Source organism: Pectinophora gossypiella, chromosome 15 (assembly GCF_024362695.1).
Source record: "Pectinophora gossypiella chromosome 15, ilPecGoss1.1, whole genome shotgun sequence".
NCBI classification, from domain to species: Eukaryota; Metazoa; Arthropoda; class Insecta; order Lepidoptera; family Gelechiidae; genus Pectinophora; species Pectinophora gossypiella.
Genome location: NC_065418.1, coordinates 6,024,608 through 6,039,796, shown reverse-complemented (window position 1 = coordinate 6,039,796; position 15,189 = coordinate 6,024,608). Strand labels below are relative to the sequence as shown.

The 15,189-nt window shown below is 36.7% G+C and overlaps 1 protein-coding gene across 1 annotated transcript in view; it reads right to left on the bottom strand.

Moving 5' to 3' along the window:
* Positions 1-15,189, bottom strand: part of LOC126373061 (uncharacterized) — a 148,787-nt gene that overhangs the window by 74,819 nt on the left and 58,779 nt on the right. The window contains exon 6 of the mRNA XM_050019022.1: positions 770-919. Within this exon, the coding sequence (XP_049874979.1) occupies positions 770-919 (150 nt within the window). The remainder of the gene's footprint in view (positions 1-769; positions 920-15,189) is intronic.

The following is a 15,189-nucleotide window of genomic DNA, read 5'->3' as shown; positions in this document are numbered from 1 at the left end:
AATCGTCTCTCAAAGTTTTCGTTACGATGTTACTAACGCCCTGTATAGATAGCGTTGTCGAGATTTAACGTGATAATTACCTATTTTCTCATTACTCGGGTACATAATTATTCAAAATTACAAAGTAATGGGCACAAGCATATATAAAAAAAAATCTCACTTGATATTGGGATCAGATTATGTATGGAATTATGTTGCTAACTATATTGCTTCTCTTCATTTTGATCAGAATAATAATAATAATAGGTGGAAGATGTAATAGTACCTGGGTGTAATAAAAAGGGTCATCATTTATAACGATAAAAGATGCATATGTCTGTTATTAAATGAAATAACAAGTTTAAACGAAGGAAAATCTTTACAGTATCATCTATATTGTTTCTGAGGAACATAGCTTGGAAAGTCCTCATTGAATAAATCTTCTTCAATCGTGTGGGTTGTGAGGTGGATTACCAACCCCATCAACCCTGGCAGGTATCAGGGTTACTATTGAGCCGCTAAAAGACCCTGCCAGGTTTAATAAGATGGCTACATCAGTAAGTAGTAACCGGGACCAACGGCTTAACGTGCCTTCCGAAGCACGGATCATCTTACATTCGGACAATCAGGTGATCAGCCTGTAATGTCCTAATCAACCTAGGAATCAAAAAGTGATTTTTGTGATATTTCCCCACCGGGATTTGAACCCGGGACCTCCGGATCGTGAGCTCAACGCTCAAACCATTGGACCACAGAGGCCGTCATAAATATATATAAAGAAGTGACTAACCATTATCGGCGTTGTCCCGGTCGGGCCCGCTGTCGTGTTCGGACTCGGATTCGTCCCAGATGGTGTCGGTGGTGATCTTCTGCCGCGAGCACTCTATCCAGTAGCCGGGCGTCGGGATCAGGTTGTGAGGATACTCCTCGCAGAACTCGTCTGGAAATATAACAATATGTTAATGAACGAATGTGGACGGGAGACTCGGAAGAGGTAGGTGTAGGCGAATATCTTTTGATTAGTGGTCTAAACGCGCTTGGTCTGCGATTGTTGAAGTTAAGCAACTTTCCCAAAGGCCGGTCATAGGATGGGTGACCACAAAAAAAAGTTTTCATCTCGAGCTCCTCCGTGCTTCGGAAGGCAGGTTAAGCCATTGGTCCCGGCTGCATCAGCAGTCGTTAATAACCACCAATCCGCACTGGGCCCGCGTGGTGGTTTAAAGCCCGATCTCCCTATCCATCCATAGGGAAGGCTCGTGCCCCAGCAGTGGGGACGTTAATGGGCTGGTGATGATGAGTGGTCTAAAGATCACGCCTATTTCCATTTAGGACGGGTATAAATATAAATACAGCATCGTGTGCACACGTCACAAGACATTACTGAGTACCTCAAGATGGGTATAAAAATCAAGGCAGACCTCTTAAAAGATTGTGTGATGACCTCAACGCGTATGGAGAGATTGGCCAGAGATACACAAAAGTATTATGCTGTTTACATCTTTCTTTTTTGTGTAATTTGTTGTAACTTATTGTAGATTTCCTGCTGATAGCGTTAACTAGTATAACATGAGATTAATTCATAATAATATTCATATGTAAGTTAACCATTTCTGTACCGTTTACAGAAACTCCGAAAAAACAACAGACTATTTCACTATCGCCAAAAACCTAAACAAAACCAATTTAAAATTTTAAAGTACGTGAAGCAATTCGAAATGGAAACAACATTGTCCTGTCACATTCTATCCCACTACGGTTGCCAGTTGGACTTAGGGGACATCTCGTCGCAGTCTTAAACTGGGCCGAGATGTCCCCTGGGTTGCTGGGTTTGCTGCTAACCCCTAGAAAGTAATCAATGGTGTAATCGTCCCAACAACTGAATCATAGTGGGCCCAGTTACCCATTATCAAATTAGAAAAGGGCAGACTCGCCCCTGGGCCCAGTTTAAGACTGGGACGAGATGTCCCCTAAGTCGCCAGTTGTATGTCAGTAACATCCTCTAATAGAATTCCAATACAGTTCAGATTCGCCGAAATCAACGCGACACTAAATAATTGTTCCGGACAGTGTCACAAAATGGATTACCACAAACAAGGTGAGACACATCGTGATCCCGGGAAATGAGTGGGTTCGAGTGATACCGGGAATTGAGTTTAGTAAAAGGATTTTAAGAGCCATTGTTGAGAGTGTTAAGCTTGGAATGAACTAGATTTTGTAGTGACAGATTGAGCAAAGAACCGGGATTATAATGGATGAGACATTAGCGGATTAAGTAGGTTAAATAAGTACCTTTCCGTAAAATAACACCAATTGTGTGATAAGGGATGAAATGAAAAGGTTTATTGATAATCTAACCAAGACGCAAGCAGTAGTCGTAAGATGGTGCTAATTCCAATTCAATTCAAAATCTTTATTTTCAGACTATTGTCCATAGATGTTAGTAACATAGTACTTAATCCTAATGTTAGTAGACTAATATTTGTTTATGAAAACAAATTATGAAAATTAGAGTCGTCTAGCGGGAGGAGGTATGTGTGCGTGTAGTCGCAACCATCGCGCCATCAATGGCGACTCCCAGCGGTCCACCCAGATACCCAGGATGCTGTTGGAGCTGGCTTCCAAGGGACGCATCATGGAGTGATTCAATACAAATCATCTAATTTTATTTAATGTCATATATATAGCTGATTCCGTGCTTCGGAGGGCACGTTAAGCCGTTGGTCCCGGCTATTAGCCGTAAAAACACCTCCACCAACCCGTAGTGGAGCAGCGTGGTGTAGTATGCTCCATACACTCACCGGTTGATTGAGGGGAGTCCTTTGCCTAGCAGTGGTACGTATATAGGCTGTTTATGTGTGTATGTGTGTTATCTATCATTTTCTTATCCGCCGAAAAGGAAAAGGCATACAATTTAAGGAACAAATGTCAGTGTTAAGCAGAAGTTTAAAAAACCCTTCCAAAATGTTATATTGGCCAATAACCCGACAGAATTAAGTTGACTGCATACATCAAAAGGACATATAAGCGGGATGCCTATCTTATTCGCCCAGGTTATTCATTCATTTTAAAATTAACAATTGTCAATCATCTGGCCCTTTCTTTTTCGGTGGATAAGAAAATGACGGGAATAACTTAGAATAGAATTAATATTAAGTTATAACTACCCGTTATTTATTGTCGAGTTGTTGGCCAATGTAAAATTTTGGGTGGGATTTTTAAATTTCTCCCTAAAACTGACGTGTGTTCCATAAATTTTATGCCTGTCGATTACCCGTTCCTTTCTTTTTCAGCGGATAAGAAAATGACAGGTATAAATTAAAATAAAATTAGATGGCGTGTGCTGGCATCAGCAGCATTTTATAACTAATATTATTCGTAAATATCACCACAGTAGATTCTAGAATACTATTTGTTGAAGTGATAAATTGTTCTGATTATTGGTACTTATTATCTCAATTAAATAAATATTAGAGTATACTCCGTAGCCCTCCAATAATGACGGAAAGCGTTTTGCCTATTAGCGGAACGTAAAGGCTGTTTATATTTATGTAAAGTAGCCATCTTTATTTTCGATTACCAAAATCATATGTAACAGTTCAAAATGATTATCACGTGCTCAGCGGTGAATGAAAACATCGTGAAACCCACATACATACATACATAACCAGCCTATATACGTCCCACTGCTGGGCACAGGCCTCCCCCCAATCAACCGGAGGGGGTATGGAGCATACTCCACCACGCTGCTCCAATGCGGGTTGGTGAAACCCACATTCCTGAGAAATGCAGTTTCGGAGGTATGTAACCTAACCTGTATTGGAAGGTCAGACAGGCAGTCGCTTTTAAAAAAGCCAGACCTGTCAAATCTTCAGGTTAGGTAAGCGAACCCTGTGAAAAAACGGGATAATGCTAGAGGGATGATGATATATAACAGCTCTAACACGTGTTCTAACAACCTTTCGTACTTTTATCACAAAAAGGAGGTATATAAGACCCATTAAAACTAAAAAGTAATTTATTCTAAGGCAATTCAAAGTAATAAGGAAGTAATTGCCCTTTAAATTCACTTTTACGACTTTGTACGTACGTAAGTTATACGTATGTGCTAGTTCTCACGAAAGCAACTGCCGAATCACATACATTAATTACCTTTAGTAATAATGTATCTAAATCATTATCCTCGTAAGGCCCGGATTTCCAGACACAATAGTTAAACAATGGGATTTGGATTTTAAAAGGCATCTGGGCCTTACGATCATAATTTGTTCAAAAATGAAAACGTGAGCATAGTCGTAATAATAATAAACAAATAACCTTTGATTGATCGTGGATGTATATAGCACAAAAGATTGTTCTAGATTTAGTTATATGATACAAAACACAAGGTCATTACCTGTTTTGGCTACAAGTTACAACGCAACATAAGAAGTGTCTATAGTAAAAACATAATAATTTATAATAATGTATGTATTGACTATTTCTATAAATAACATAACATAAATAGCTTATATACGTCCCACTGCTGGACATAGGCGTCACCGCAATCAACCGGAGGGGGTATGGAGCATACTCCACCACGCTGCTCCACTGCGGATAGGTAGCCGAAACCAACGGCTTAACGTGCCCTCCGAAGCACGGAATTTTGCTTTTTCGGATGATCAGGTAATTCAAGCCTGCAAAGTCCAAACAAAGGACAGTTTCACAAAGTGATTTCGACCCTATCAGGAATTGAACCCGGACCTCCAGATCGTAAGCCCTACGCTCGCACTAGACCACAGAGGCTGTCCGATATTATATTTTTATAAATTCAGGGTGTTAGTGACATCGTAAAGGATACTAAGGGAGATGATTCAGACCATGATTCTGAGTTAATATCAAGTTTCCTTGACAAACTTTTAAAGATCAAAATCATCCAAATGGGCCCAGCCGTTCTAGTTTTAGAGAGAATAACGAACAGCAATCATTTTTATTTTCATTTTCGTTTAAAAACGTTTACTTTATTACCAATACCAATTTATCACACATAGAAGAGCGGGGCTACCAACACAAGTAATATTTGCTTAAAAGTAGTCCCAAACACAAGGATTGTACTCGTATTGAGTTTTGGTAAATAAATAATTTTTGATTTCTTTTTTGATATAGAAGATAAGTTGAACCGTTTGTGTGTAACCAACATGTTTTTATGTTTTTGTGTCAGTTACTAAATAAATAAATAAAATACACAGAGTTCTACTATAAAATACCTATAAAAAAAAAACTTACGAGACTCCTTGACATAGTCCCAACTGGCCTCATGGTAGAGTTGTGCGCGGCACATAAAATATTTACGGAAAATAAATGAACGAAGAATCTGAAGTTGCCGTTTTTTATACTTTTACATCATTGACCTCCTATATAAACAAATAAATAATAATAATAATAAAAAGTTTATTTAGGTAAAATCTACGACACACAGATAGACTACCAATCCGTAAAAAAAACGTCCGCGGCGTATCTTGTCACTAAGCGACGGCGTGTCAAGATCGAATTAAGCCGCTAAGGGCGTAATGACGACACTGTACAACCGATATTGATTTATTTTAACATCTTAATTTGAGTGAAGGAACTTATACTATATACAGTACATATTTGTAACACTTTATTATATAATATAATTTGTTATATAATGCACATCATAGTATTAAAAAGAACTTAGATATTGTAGGTATTCTGGGAGAAATCTGATTCCAGTGATACCATTACTCAGGTCTGAAGTTGTATAAAATATTTACACAGATACGGGCGAAGTGGAACCCACATCCGACTATTCATCCGTATAGTATACTATGTGGCCGGAGTAATTTTGTACTCACTATGTATTCATATGTACTGGCGCGCCAGAAGGCCATTTATAATAAGAGACTGTACGTCTGCTTCAAAATTAAATAAATATTACACTGCAGAGAACTGTGGTCTGCTAAAGACATTTTTATAAAAGCTTTTCGACGGAACCCCACCACTCAACGAACATAGAATGTAGGCTGAATGAAACGTAACGCAAAGGTGTGTGAAAGAGAGAGCGACGAGTGAGCGAGATAGAGGAGAGGATTGCGGAATGACAGGGAAATGGCGGACGGTTGTTTTTAAAGAGGAAAACGTAGAAGACTAAAACGTTTTTAAATAAACAAAGTTAAAGATTTAATAATCGTTTCCTTCATGCCCTATCCCTAGCTAGTGAAGAAATATTTTTTATCCTCCCGTTTGTATGAGACAGTGAACACAAGAAAGACCATAAAAACATAAACAGCCTGTATACGTCCTGCTGCTGGGCACATGCCTCCCTCAATCAACCGGAGGAGCTATGGAGCATACTCTACCACGCTGCTCCATTGCGCGTTAGTAAAGGTGCTTTTTACGGCTAATAGCCGGGAACAACGGCTTAACGTGCCCTCCGAAGCACGGAATCATCTTATTTTTGCAGACAATCAAGTGATTCAAGCCTGAAAAGTCCTTATCAAACAAGTCTCACAAAGTAATTTCGACAATGTCCCCATCGGAAATCGAACCCAGACGTCCAGATTGTGAGCCGCGCTCTACCACTAGATCACGGAGTCTGTTATGTTTGTTGAGGCATAATAAATAGTAAAAACAAGTCTACCTCTGGAAAATGCCCTAAGTGTACGTAATTATAGTTTTCTGTACCCACGTCTGACTGTGCATGCAAAATATCATGAGTATCAGTTACTCAGTTAGACGTGAAAGCTTAACAAACAAACACTCAAACAAATTCACTTTCGTATGTATAATATATAAGTCAGGATTATTTGGGATCTACTTATATTGTAATAATGTATATTTCTATCTAGTAAATATTAAAGTTGGAAACAGTCTCCATTTTGACTATTGAAACAGTGTCCTCGGTAAAATGGTAGAGTATTATATCTAAATACCACCTAAACATTAGTTTTGAATTTGTCTTCCGGTTCGGTCAGAGTTAGAACAGTTAGCAATGTATTGTGAATTTTGCCGGCAATTTAGTTTCGGTTTTACAAAATAATTTTAGCAACTGTATTGTGACTGTGCCTTTAAAGGAAAATCTGAGGAGTGAAATTCAATTGTTCAATTCGATGACAATGAAAATAGAAATATAACTTTACTAAAACACCGTTCAAAATAGTATACTTCCAACAAACATCAGCGTGGCATTATCTGTAAAGGAACCCTCTTCAAAAATAAAGGAGGAAAAGCTGCGCTTTCACAACTTCCGTTTGTATGCTATTTACAACCGTAAGTCTAAGGGATTAACGTTGATTTTAAATTATTACCTAGTAAGCCGCGTCGCTCTATAAGTGTGCGCTGACCCTAAACTTTGCCGACCTTTACTGAATATTTTATAAAGCGCAAACTTCGTGTAAAATCGAGAGTAAGTCGAAAACAGTACATTTGACTCGCCTTACTCTAGGCTAGCAAAAGCCTCAGGCTATGTTAAAGTTTTGACAGCTGTGTTGAGTAACACTTAGCTATAGTTCGCCAACTGGTATATTTAGACTGGCACTTTAGTTTCTTTTTTATTTTACTTATAACACATTTATAGACAAAATATTTTACTTATTCGTTTTAGTTAAGTTTTTATTTTTTTACGAAGTTAATGTACTTGTGATCTGAACAAGACAATATTTTTATTTAGGAGAGTTTTATTACAAGAGAATAGATGCATATAAAATAGATGCATTAGCGTCTATAAACACGGACTCAGGTGTCCACTCACTAACTAACCTTAAGGGCAGAAACACATTTTAAATAAACATGATGAGTCATTAAATCGTATCAATGTGGTGCTAGTTATTTTAATTATTACTTGTGGATTTGCCTACCCTTTTAAGGACCACATTTTTCGATACACTTCACTACAGTGCGCCACTAAAGCTGGGTGAAAACCCGTCACATTATGATTTTTATTTTATTGAAGTTCCTTAAAAATTTCTGACTCGGACGGGACTTGAACCCGGCTTGAAAAGAGCTCCGGGTTCAAGTACCGTCCAAGTCTATTTTTTTTTCGATTTAAATTTCCTCTTTCCGTAACATTATTCTAGTAAATATACGTAGAAGCTTACAAGTATGGAAGAAAAGAAACAGTTATTATTGAGGGACGTCACATATAACATTAAACACAACATGAAACATTACGTTACAATAAAAAACAGTAAGTAAGCAGTAACAACAATCAGTAGTAGGTAAGTATATCCTATTAATAAAAAAAAAAAATCCTATATGTGGTGGAAGCAAGAGAATTATGTCAGGATCGAAGCAAATTTATTACATAGTCTCTGCTTGCCCCGGTGGGAAATAGGCGTGAGTTTATGCATGTATGCATTTTCTCCAACATGTAATTACTATTATAAATTATAATATTTTAATTATAAAATTGGAAACATAAGCTCACTACTATATTTCCTATTGGGCTAGTCAAAGGTACATCAATCGCAAGATTTATTATAAATATGTATATTGTATTTTATTTTTACATGTACGGGGTACAGTAAGTAGGTATAATAGTTACCTCTTATTAATATCGTATTATAATGGTGTAATTCACATGACATACTTCCAGCCCCAGACCCAGCAGAATGTAGTACAATTTCCAAAAAATGCCACAAATAAAAATGTCATAGAACAACATTGTAAATTGAACTTAAATTATAATTTATTACACCCATTGACCCAGATTAACGGCCTTGCTCAAATCTCACCTAATATGGCCAGATTTTACCGAGCCGCGACTTAATTTAGCATAGCTTTCCGGGAGCAAAGATTTGTCTTCATATTTCTTCGTTTGGTGATGTTAGCATGGCTCGATTCACTGTAAGGTAGAACACCAAACTTTATGCAATATGCTTGGCGTTCATACTTAGAGTGTGTCGAACTTCATGCTGGATCTTCTTTCTTTACTGCACTTTACTCCACTAAAGCTTCCTTCTTCACTGTTGATTGTGCGATGCTTCCTGGCCACGCCACAAAAGCAATTTGAATGCGATTTAGCAGAACAAATGTACGTAATGAGTCGGTTTTTGTAGATAGTGCTGAAAAAACAAGCCGTAAAAAAGTTTAAAAGGAGTTGAACCGAGTTGGTGGCGTGGCTAGGTAGTGTGGGTTGAGATACGGTCACCCTGTAAACTGCAATAAACGCATAAATACCTTCAATATTGTTAGTTATAAGATACGTTTTGGGTTGTATTTGTACTAGTATAAAAACAATCAATAACCAGATATTTGTCTAAGAATAAATCAGGACATATCTACAGCGTTTATTGCAGTTTACCGGGTGACCGGGCCACAAGCCACACTACCAGGACACACCACTAACTCGACCCAATTCGTTTTAAACGTTCACACGACTATTTTTTTTCAAAACTATCAACAAAAACCGAATCAGTACGGATATTTGCTCCGCAAAATCCCAATCAAATTGCGTTTGTGGCGTGGCCAGGAAATATCACTACAAGTATTTGGTCTTCTTATTTTCATAGTGTTTCATTCTTCACTTATTTTTTTCAGCTATTTACAAGATAGTTTATTCTCCGTTTGTCCACTCATGAAGTTTCATATAAATTATAACTATATTTGAAGAACCAAATGCGTGCCGATACCTTGACAATAATTATATTTTGACAAAGCTATACATCAGTGATACATATCGAAAGTATACTATAATTAAAAGTATAAAAATAAAAAGCAATAGACACTCTATCTCTCTCATGGCGTATAGATTAAGATTATAGTTACACGTGCATCGTCCTTATCAATCTAAATTACATTAGATATTATTATGGCGACATATTAAAAATATAGATAATAATTATAACATCAACTTAATCATGTTATATATATCCTTATATAGCGTAGCCGTTTTACCCTTTGTGGGTGACAAGTTAAAGCTTTTTTCTACTCCTCTACTTTAATCTGGCATTTAAATAACCAAAAAGTCTAATATAAGTACATACATAATTAAACTCTTTGAAAAAGTGTACGCTCTATGGCCTATAAAAGCATTGTTTACAAAGTGTAACTGTACTATAATGTCGCCAAAAAAGCATTGTTGTTGTTTTTTTTTTTGACCTGGAAACTGGCACCTTTACTTTGTTTGGTGCCATAGATATACTATAAAAAAAAAGTATACATTTGCCGCCATTTTCCCGCGCGTTGGAAAATAATTTTTATAAATAAAATTTTTCTTTGTATAATTTTTGTTTCATTTAAAATTACGTCGTCGTAGAAAAAGTATTGTATGCAACGTTGTATAACTAGGTCAAAAAATGCTCGTGGCGTCTCTTATTGCGATGTTCGCCAAGGCTCACATCGCAACTCACGCCACTCGCATTTTTTGACCCTTCTTATACAACTGTTGCATAAAATACTATTATTGTGTTTACAGTCTTTACTAAGGTCAACCAAGTGAATGACGGACTTTCCAGGCTACGTTCTCCAAAAACAACATAGTTGGCGTTGTAAAGATTTTCCTTCGTTTAATGTTCTAATTTCATAGATAACAGAGATAATGCACTTTTTGCATTTTTTTTACTACTTGACCGGAGGGTATAAATGACCCTTTTTATTAAACTTAGGCAAAATTACATCTTGCCACTCATTTTTATTCTGATCAAAATTAAGAAAAGCAATATGGGTAGCAATGTAAATCTATACATATTTTATATAATGTAATCCAAATATTAACCAAAAATATTTTATATATATGTTTCTACCATTAGATTATATTTTTGAATAATTATGAAAGTAAGTAAGGAGGAGCTCGGTGGCGCAGCGGTAAACGCGCTCGGTCTGCGATTGTTGAAGTAAAGCAACTTTCGCAGAGGCCGGTCATAGGATGAGTGACCACAAAAAAAAAGTTTTCATCTCGAGCTCCTCCGTGCTTCGGAAGACACGTTAAGCCGTTGGTCCCGGCTGCATTAGCAGTCGTTAATAACCACCAATCCGCACTGGGCCCGCGTGGTGGTTTAAGGCCCGATCTCCCTATCCATCCATAGGGAAGGCCCGTGCCCCAGCAGTGGGGACGTTAATGGGCTGATGATGATGATGATGAAAGTAAGTACCCGAGTAATGAGAAAATAGACCGACCGATATTGTGAAGTAGAATAAGTGAAGCAGTATAGAATCACCACAAAGGTTAGTTGTAAATGTAAACCACTCGAGTAAAAAAAGCAATTTTCAATGACCAACATCACAGTCATATACAACGCTAAAATTTAAGTAAAACAGCTGAGATTCTCATTATTATTATGTATATACTTAATTTATTTATACTACGTACTACACCGTCTAGCAATTTGTTCAGGCTTTATAAAATTGCTGCAAACACTGAGAATAAATCTAGCTTGCCCAGGCACTGCCGGCTGACTTGTAGCTGCCAGGGAAGTAAATATATCTCTTGAAAATTACTTTCTGTGTTATGTTACACATATTACAACTGTGTTGTTACTGTATGCTCATTGCACACGATGACACTACCGAGGGCGGGAATTTATGTAATGGTCGAATTTGTATGCACTTCTTCACAAAAATCCAAGAGTAATGCGGTACGGTACAAGCTACTCCTGCTTTCCGCTCAGTAACATAACATACCTACACGCCTATATCCCCAAAGGCAGAGGGTGTATAACATTATAGTCTTCGCCAGCTATGTTTAAGTGCCGTGTAACTGGAGGCCAGTCTATTAAAAGAAAGAAAGAAAAAGAAAGAAAGAAAGCAAGAAAGCAAGAAAGAAGGAAAGAAAGAAAGAAAGACAGAAAGAAAGAAAGAAAGAAATTCGAATTCAAATTCAATGGTTACGACGGTTACAAAAATATCTGAACCTAAAACAGTCTCTAAAGAAGTATTTATGTTTACCAACTTTCACATACATGTATCTTTAGATCAATACTTACTACTTACTTTGAGTAGGGTGCTTAGATTTCTAGGTAACCTGGTTACAGGGTGGTTCCTTGTACACCGGAAGTCAATTAAGTTAAAGCAAAAATGTACTAGAGTACTTAGTGTTTTTGCAAATATCCAGTTAGAACTTGCGTAAGTTGGCGATATACATAAGTTCTAATGGATATTTGCAAACGACAAAAAATTGTAGGATATTTTTGGGTTTACGGTAATGATAATACCTATTGACTTCCGGTGTTTGGAGAACCACTTTACAACGTGTAATTTAGTTGAACAATTGGGTATGCTAGGTACTTTTGATACTATTGTATATATTTTTAAATGACGCGTTATGCTATTTAAAAAAAACGAATTGGAATATTCATTTCACTAATTTAAATATGCTTTGCATGTGTTTGTTTACAATTTAAAAAAAAATCTCCTAAAGTCGGCTGAATGGCATTTATTTCTTTGTCATTGCTTAGTTTGTATTTAAATTTTAACAAAGACATTTTGTTAGGGTAATGTTCGCAAACTGTGCGGTTCGTAAGAGTAAGGGCCTAATAATATTATATAAATAAAATTTTTCATTTCTTTAATTAAGTTTGAATGATGGGTATCATCCTCATTTTTATTGAAATTATTTCATTAAGCTCGTAAAATTTTATTTTTTATAATTGACATTTGATAACAACAATTTGGGTAAACAGACTACCTTTAAAGGTCACATGAAGGTGCAATTAATACACGATTATTCCTAAAATAAACACCATTCAGCTGATTTGATAGCTCAAAATAAAGGAATAAAACTAATTAGGACGAAATCTCGAAATAGTTTTAGAATTAGCGTAACGTTTTTTTTTTCGTTTACATACCGTATTCTACACAGATTATAGTTAACATGACTAAAATGCATACTGTTTTATCAATTACGGTCACATCGAAGCAATTCATCTTCTTCATCTTTATTCGGGAGTCTCATATCCTTGTATTAAACGCGGTAAGAACCCGTTGTTATGTGTTTTAATTTATTTATCTTAAAAGCAATTTTGCCATTTTCCTTTGTTGACACTGCGCGCTTACTTTTAGCGCTTATGTCTAATTGCAATATTGCCTTTCACATGAATTGCGCCAATGTGGCCTTTTTTTTAATTTATTTATAAACAAAATCACATACATATACATTTTAATACTATCGCCAAACTACAACCGTAGTTTGTTGGCGTCGCCTTTTTAGAACCCCAGAAATGTTAACAAACAAGCCACTCTTACTTTGAGAACCGAAGCTCAACGGTATAGTTTTAATAGGGTCTTTGCGGGATCGAGAGTTCGGGCTTATGGAATTTTGGACATTTTAATCATAATTGGTAATACCCGAACAAGTTCAAGCTGATAAAGTTATCTGAAGTTTATTTGAAAAGTGTGTTATAATAATAAATACAATTAATGGAAACTTTATAAAAGGGTTTGTTTTAATTAAAATAACCAGCAATACGTAAATATTAAAGTTAGTGACATTAATAAAGCTAAAACACGACTACGGAAAAATCACGCTCTAAAAAGTATGAAATAAGAGAATAGGTATAGGTATTTCTTTGAAATTCTTCCTAATAGTGGTGTTCACAAAATAGCTCTGGTCAGTGAACTCCTAAGACAAATTGGCATACGACCACGGGTATATTCGAAGTTACAATTCAATGTAAATTAAAATGTATACGGTAACATTAAACATTTACGCTTATAAAACTTATCACGGCCACGTACAATTTATAATGACTATGACAACAACACAAAACATTGGTAAGGGTAGGCATATTAATTTCGGTATAGAAACCAGCTCACATTTATATGTAGTATTCCTTCACACAAAGCATACAAAGACGTATTAATTTCCGCCGGTTCTCGACGAAAGGGTTCGCTTTTAACTACACACTTCTATTTTAAACGATGTTTGATGTTATGTTCATAACCCGACCGCGGCGAACCAAAAAGGAGGGTTATGTGTTTGACCGATATGTATGTATGTATTTATGTATGCACGTCTGTTCCAAACTTCTAAACCACCTGTGAGAGTTTATCAAATGAGGTGTCACTAGAAGCGTCTTGAATGTCTGGTGGTTATAGGCTATGTGACGTGTCACGCTAAATTCAATGTGGCACCCTCTAGAGGACATTAGCTGAGGATGAAAGAAAAAACTTTTTCCAATGGTATTGTGTTTGGTATCAAATGAAAGGGCTTAATTTAAACATTTCTTATGTAGGTACTTACATATTATTAGCTTTTACTTGCAGGTTTACTTGTATTTACTTGATAATTATGTTGAATTGATAACATGACTGTTCAGGTATGTTCCGCGTAGATTTTATCTCCAAATCTTGCTAAACACACTAATCGAAAGTATCTTCATTTATAAATAAGACCCCAAAATTAATATACCTAATTAAAAACGTAAGTTTAAAAAGTAAAACCCGACTACGGAAAAATTTTGCTCTAAAAGTATGAAACAAGAAGACAGGTAAGTATATTTCTTTCAGTGCAGCAACTAGGGTCAGAATTGACGTTTAGTTATTTCCTTTGTCTTGAATTCGGTTCCAGCTGACCGGATTTATTACTTAGTAGGTTCACCACAAAGAAAAATAAGAGGAATCACTTAGTTAATGGATTGTTAAACTGTCGGTTCCGGCTATTGACTCGGGTCATTAGTCCTGCGGAGTCGTGAACCTTCGAAGACTGCTGACCTCCTCTTTTAGCGATTAAACTCCATGCTTTTTACGATACCAGAAGCACACCCTTCTTACCGTGGTGTGCTTCCTAACGCGCAAGCGCGAGCGGGACACAGTTCGCGCGTTTTTCCCCACTTACATAAAATGGTTTACGGCTATTTAAGACTGGAATAAGACTCCGAGGGGGGAGGTCAGCGCCCGTTACGAATTAGTGCGGGGCGGAGGTTACCGTCAATCAATCAATCAATCATTGACACTTTATTGTACAACGACATATACACAGGACATAAAAATACGAATAAAAATAAGAACAATAGGCGGCCTTATTGCTAAACAGCAATTTCTGCCAGGCAACCTAGGGTGAAAGAAGTTTATGCATTGGAGCTCGGGATGGTGCGATAAACATACAATGATACGAACATAGCTAAAAAATACCGTAAATAAACCGTCCGTTACCGTCCTATTCGTAGTAAGCATTATTCTTTATTCTATGCCAGAAATAGGCCGGAATTTTGTAGGTAATATTTGAGTGTCAAACAGCCGATTACAAAGAAATCATTCAGACTACACCAGTTTCCCGCC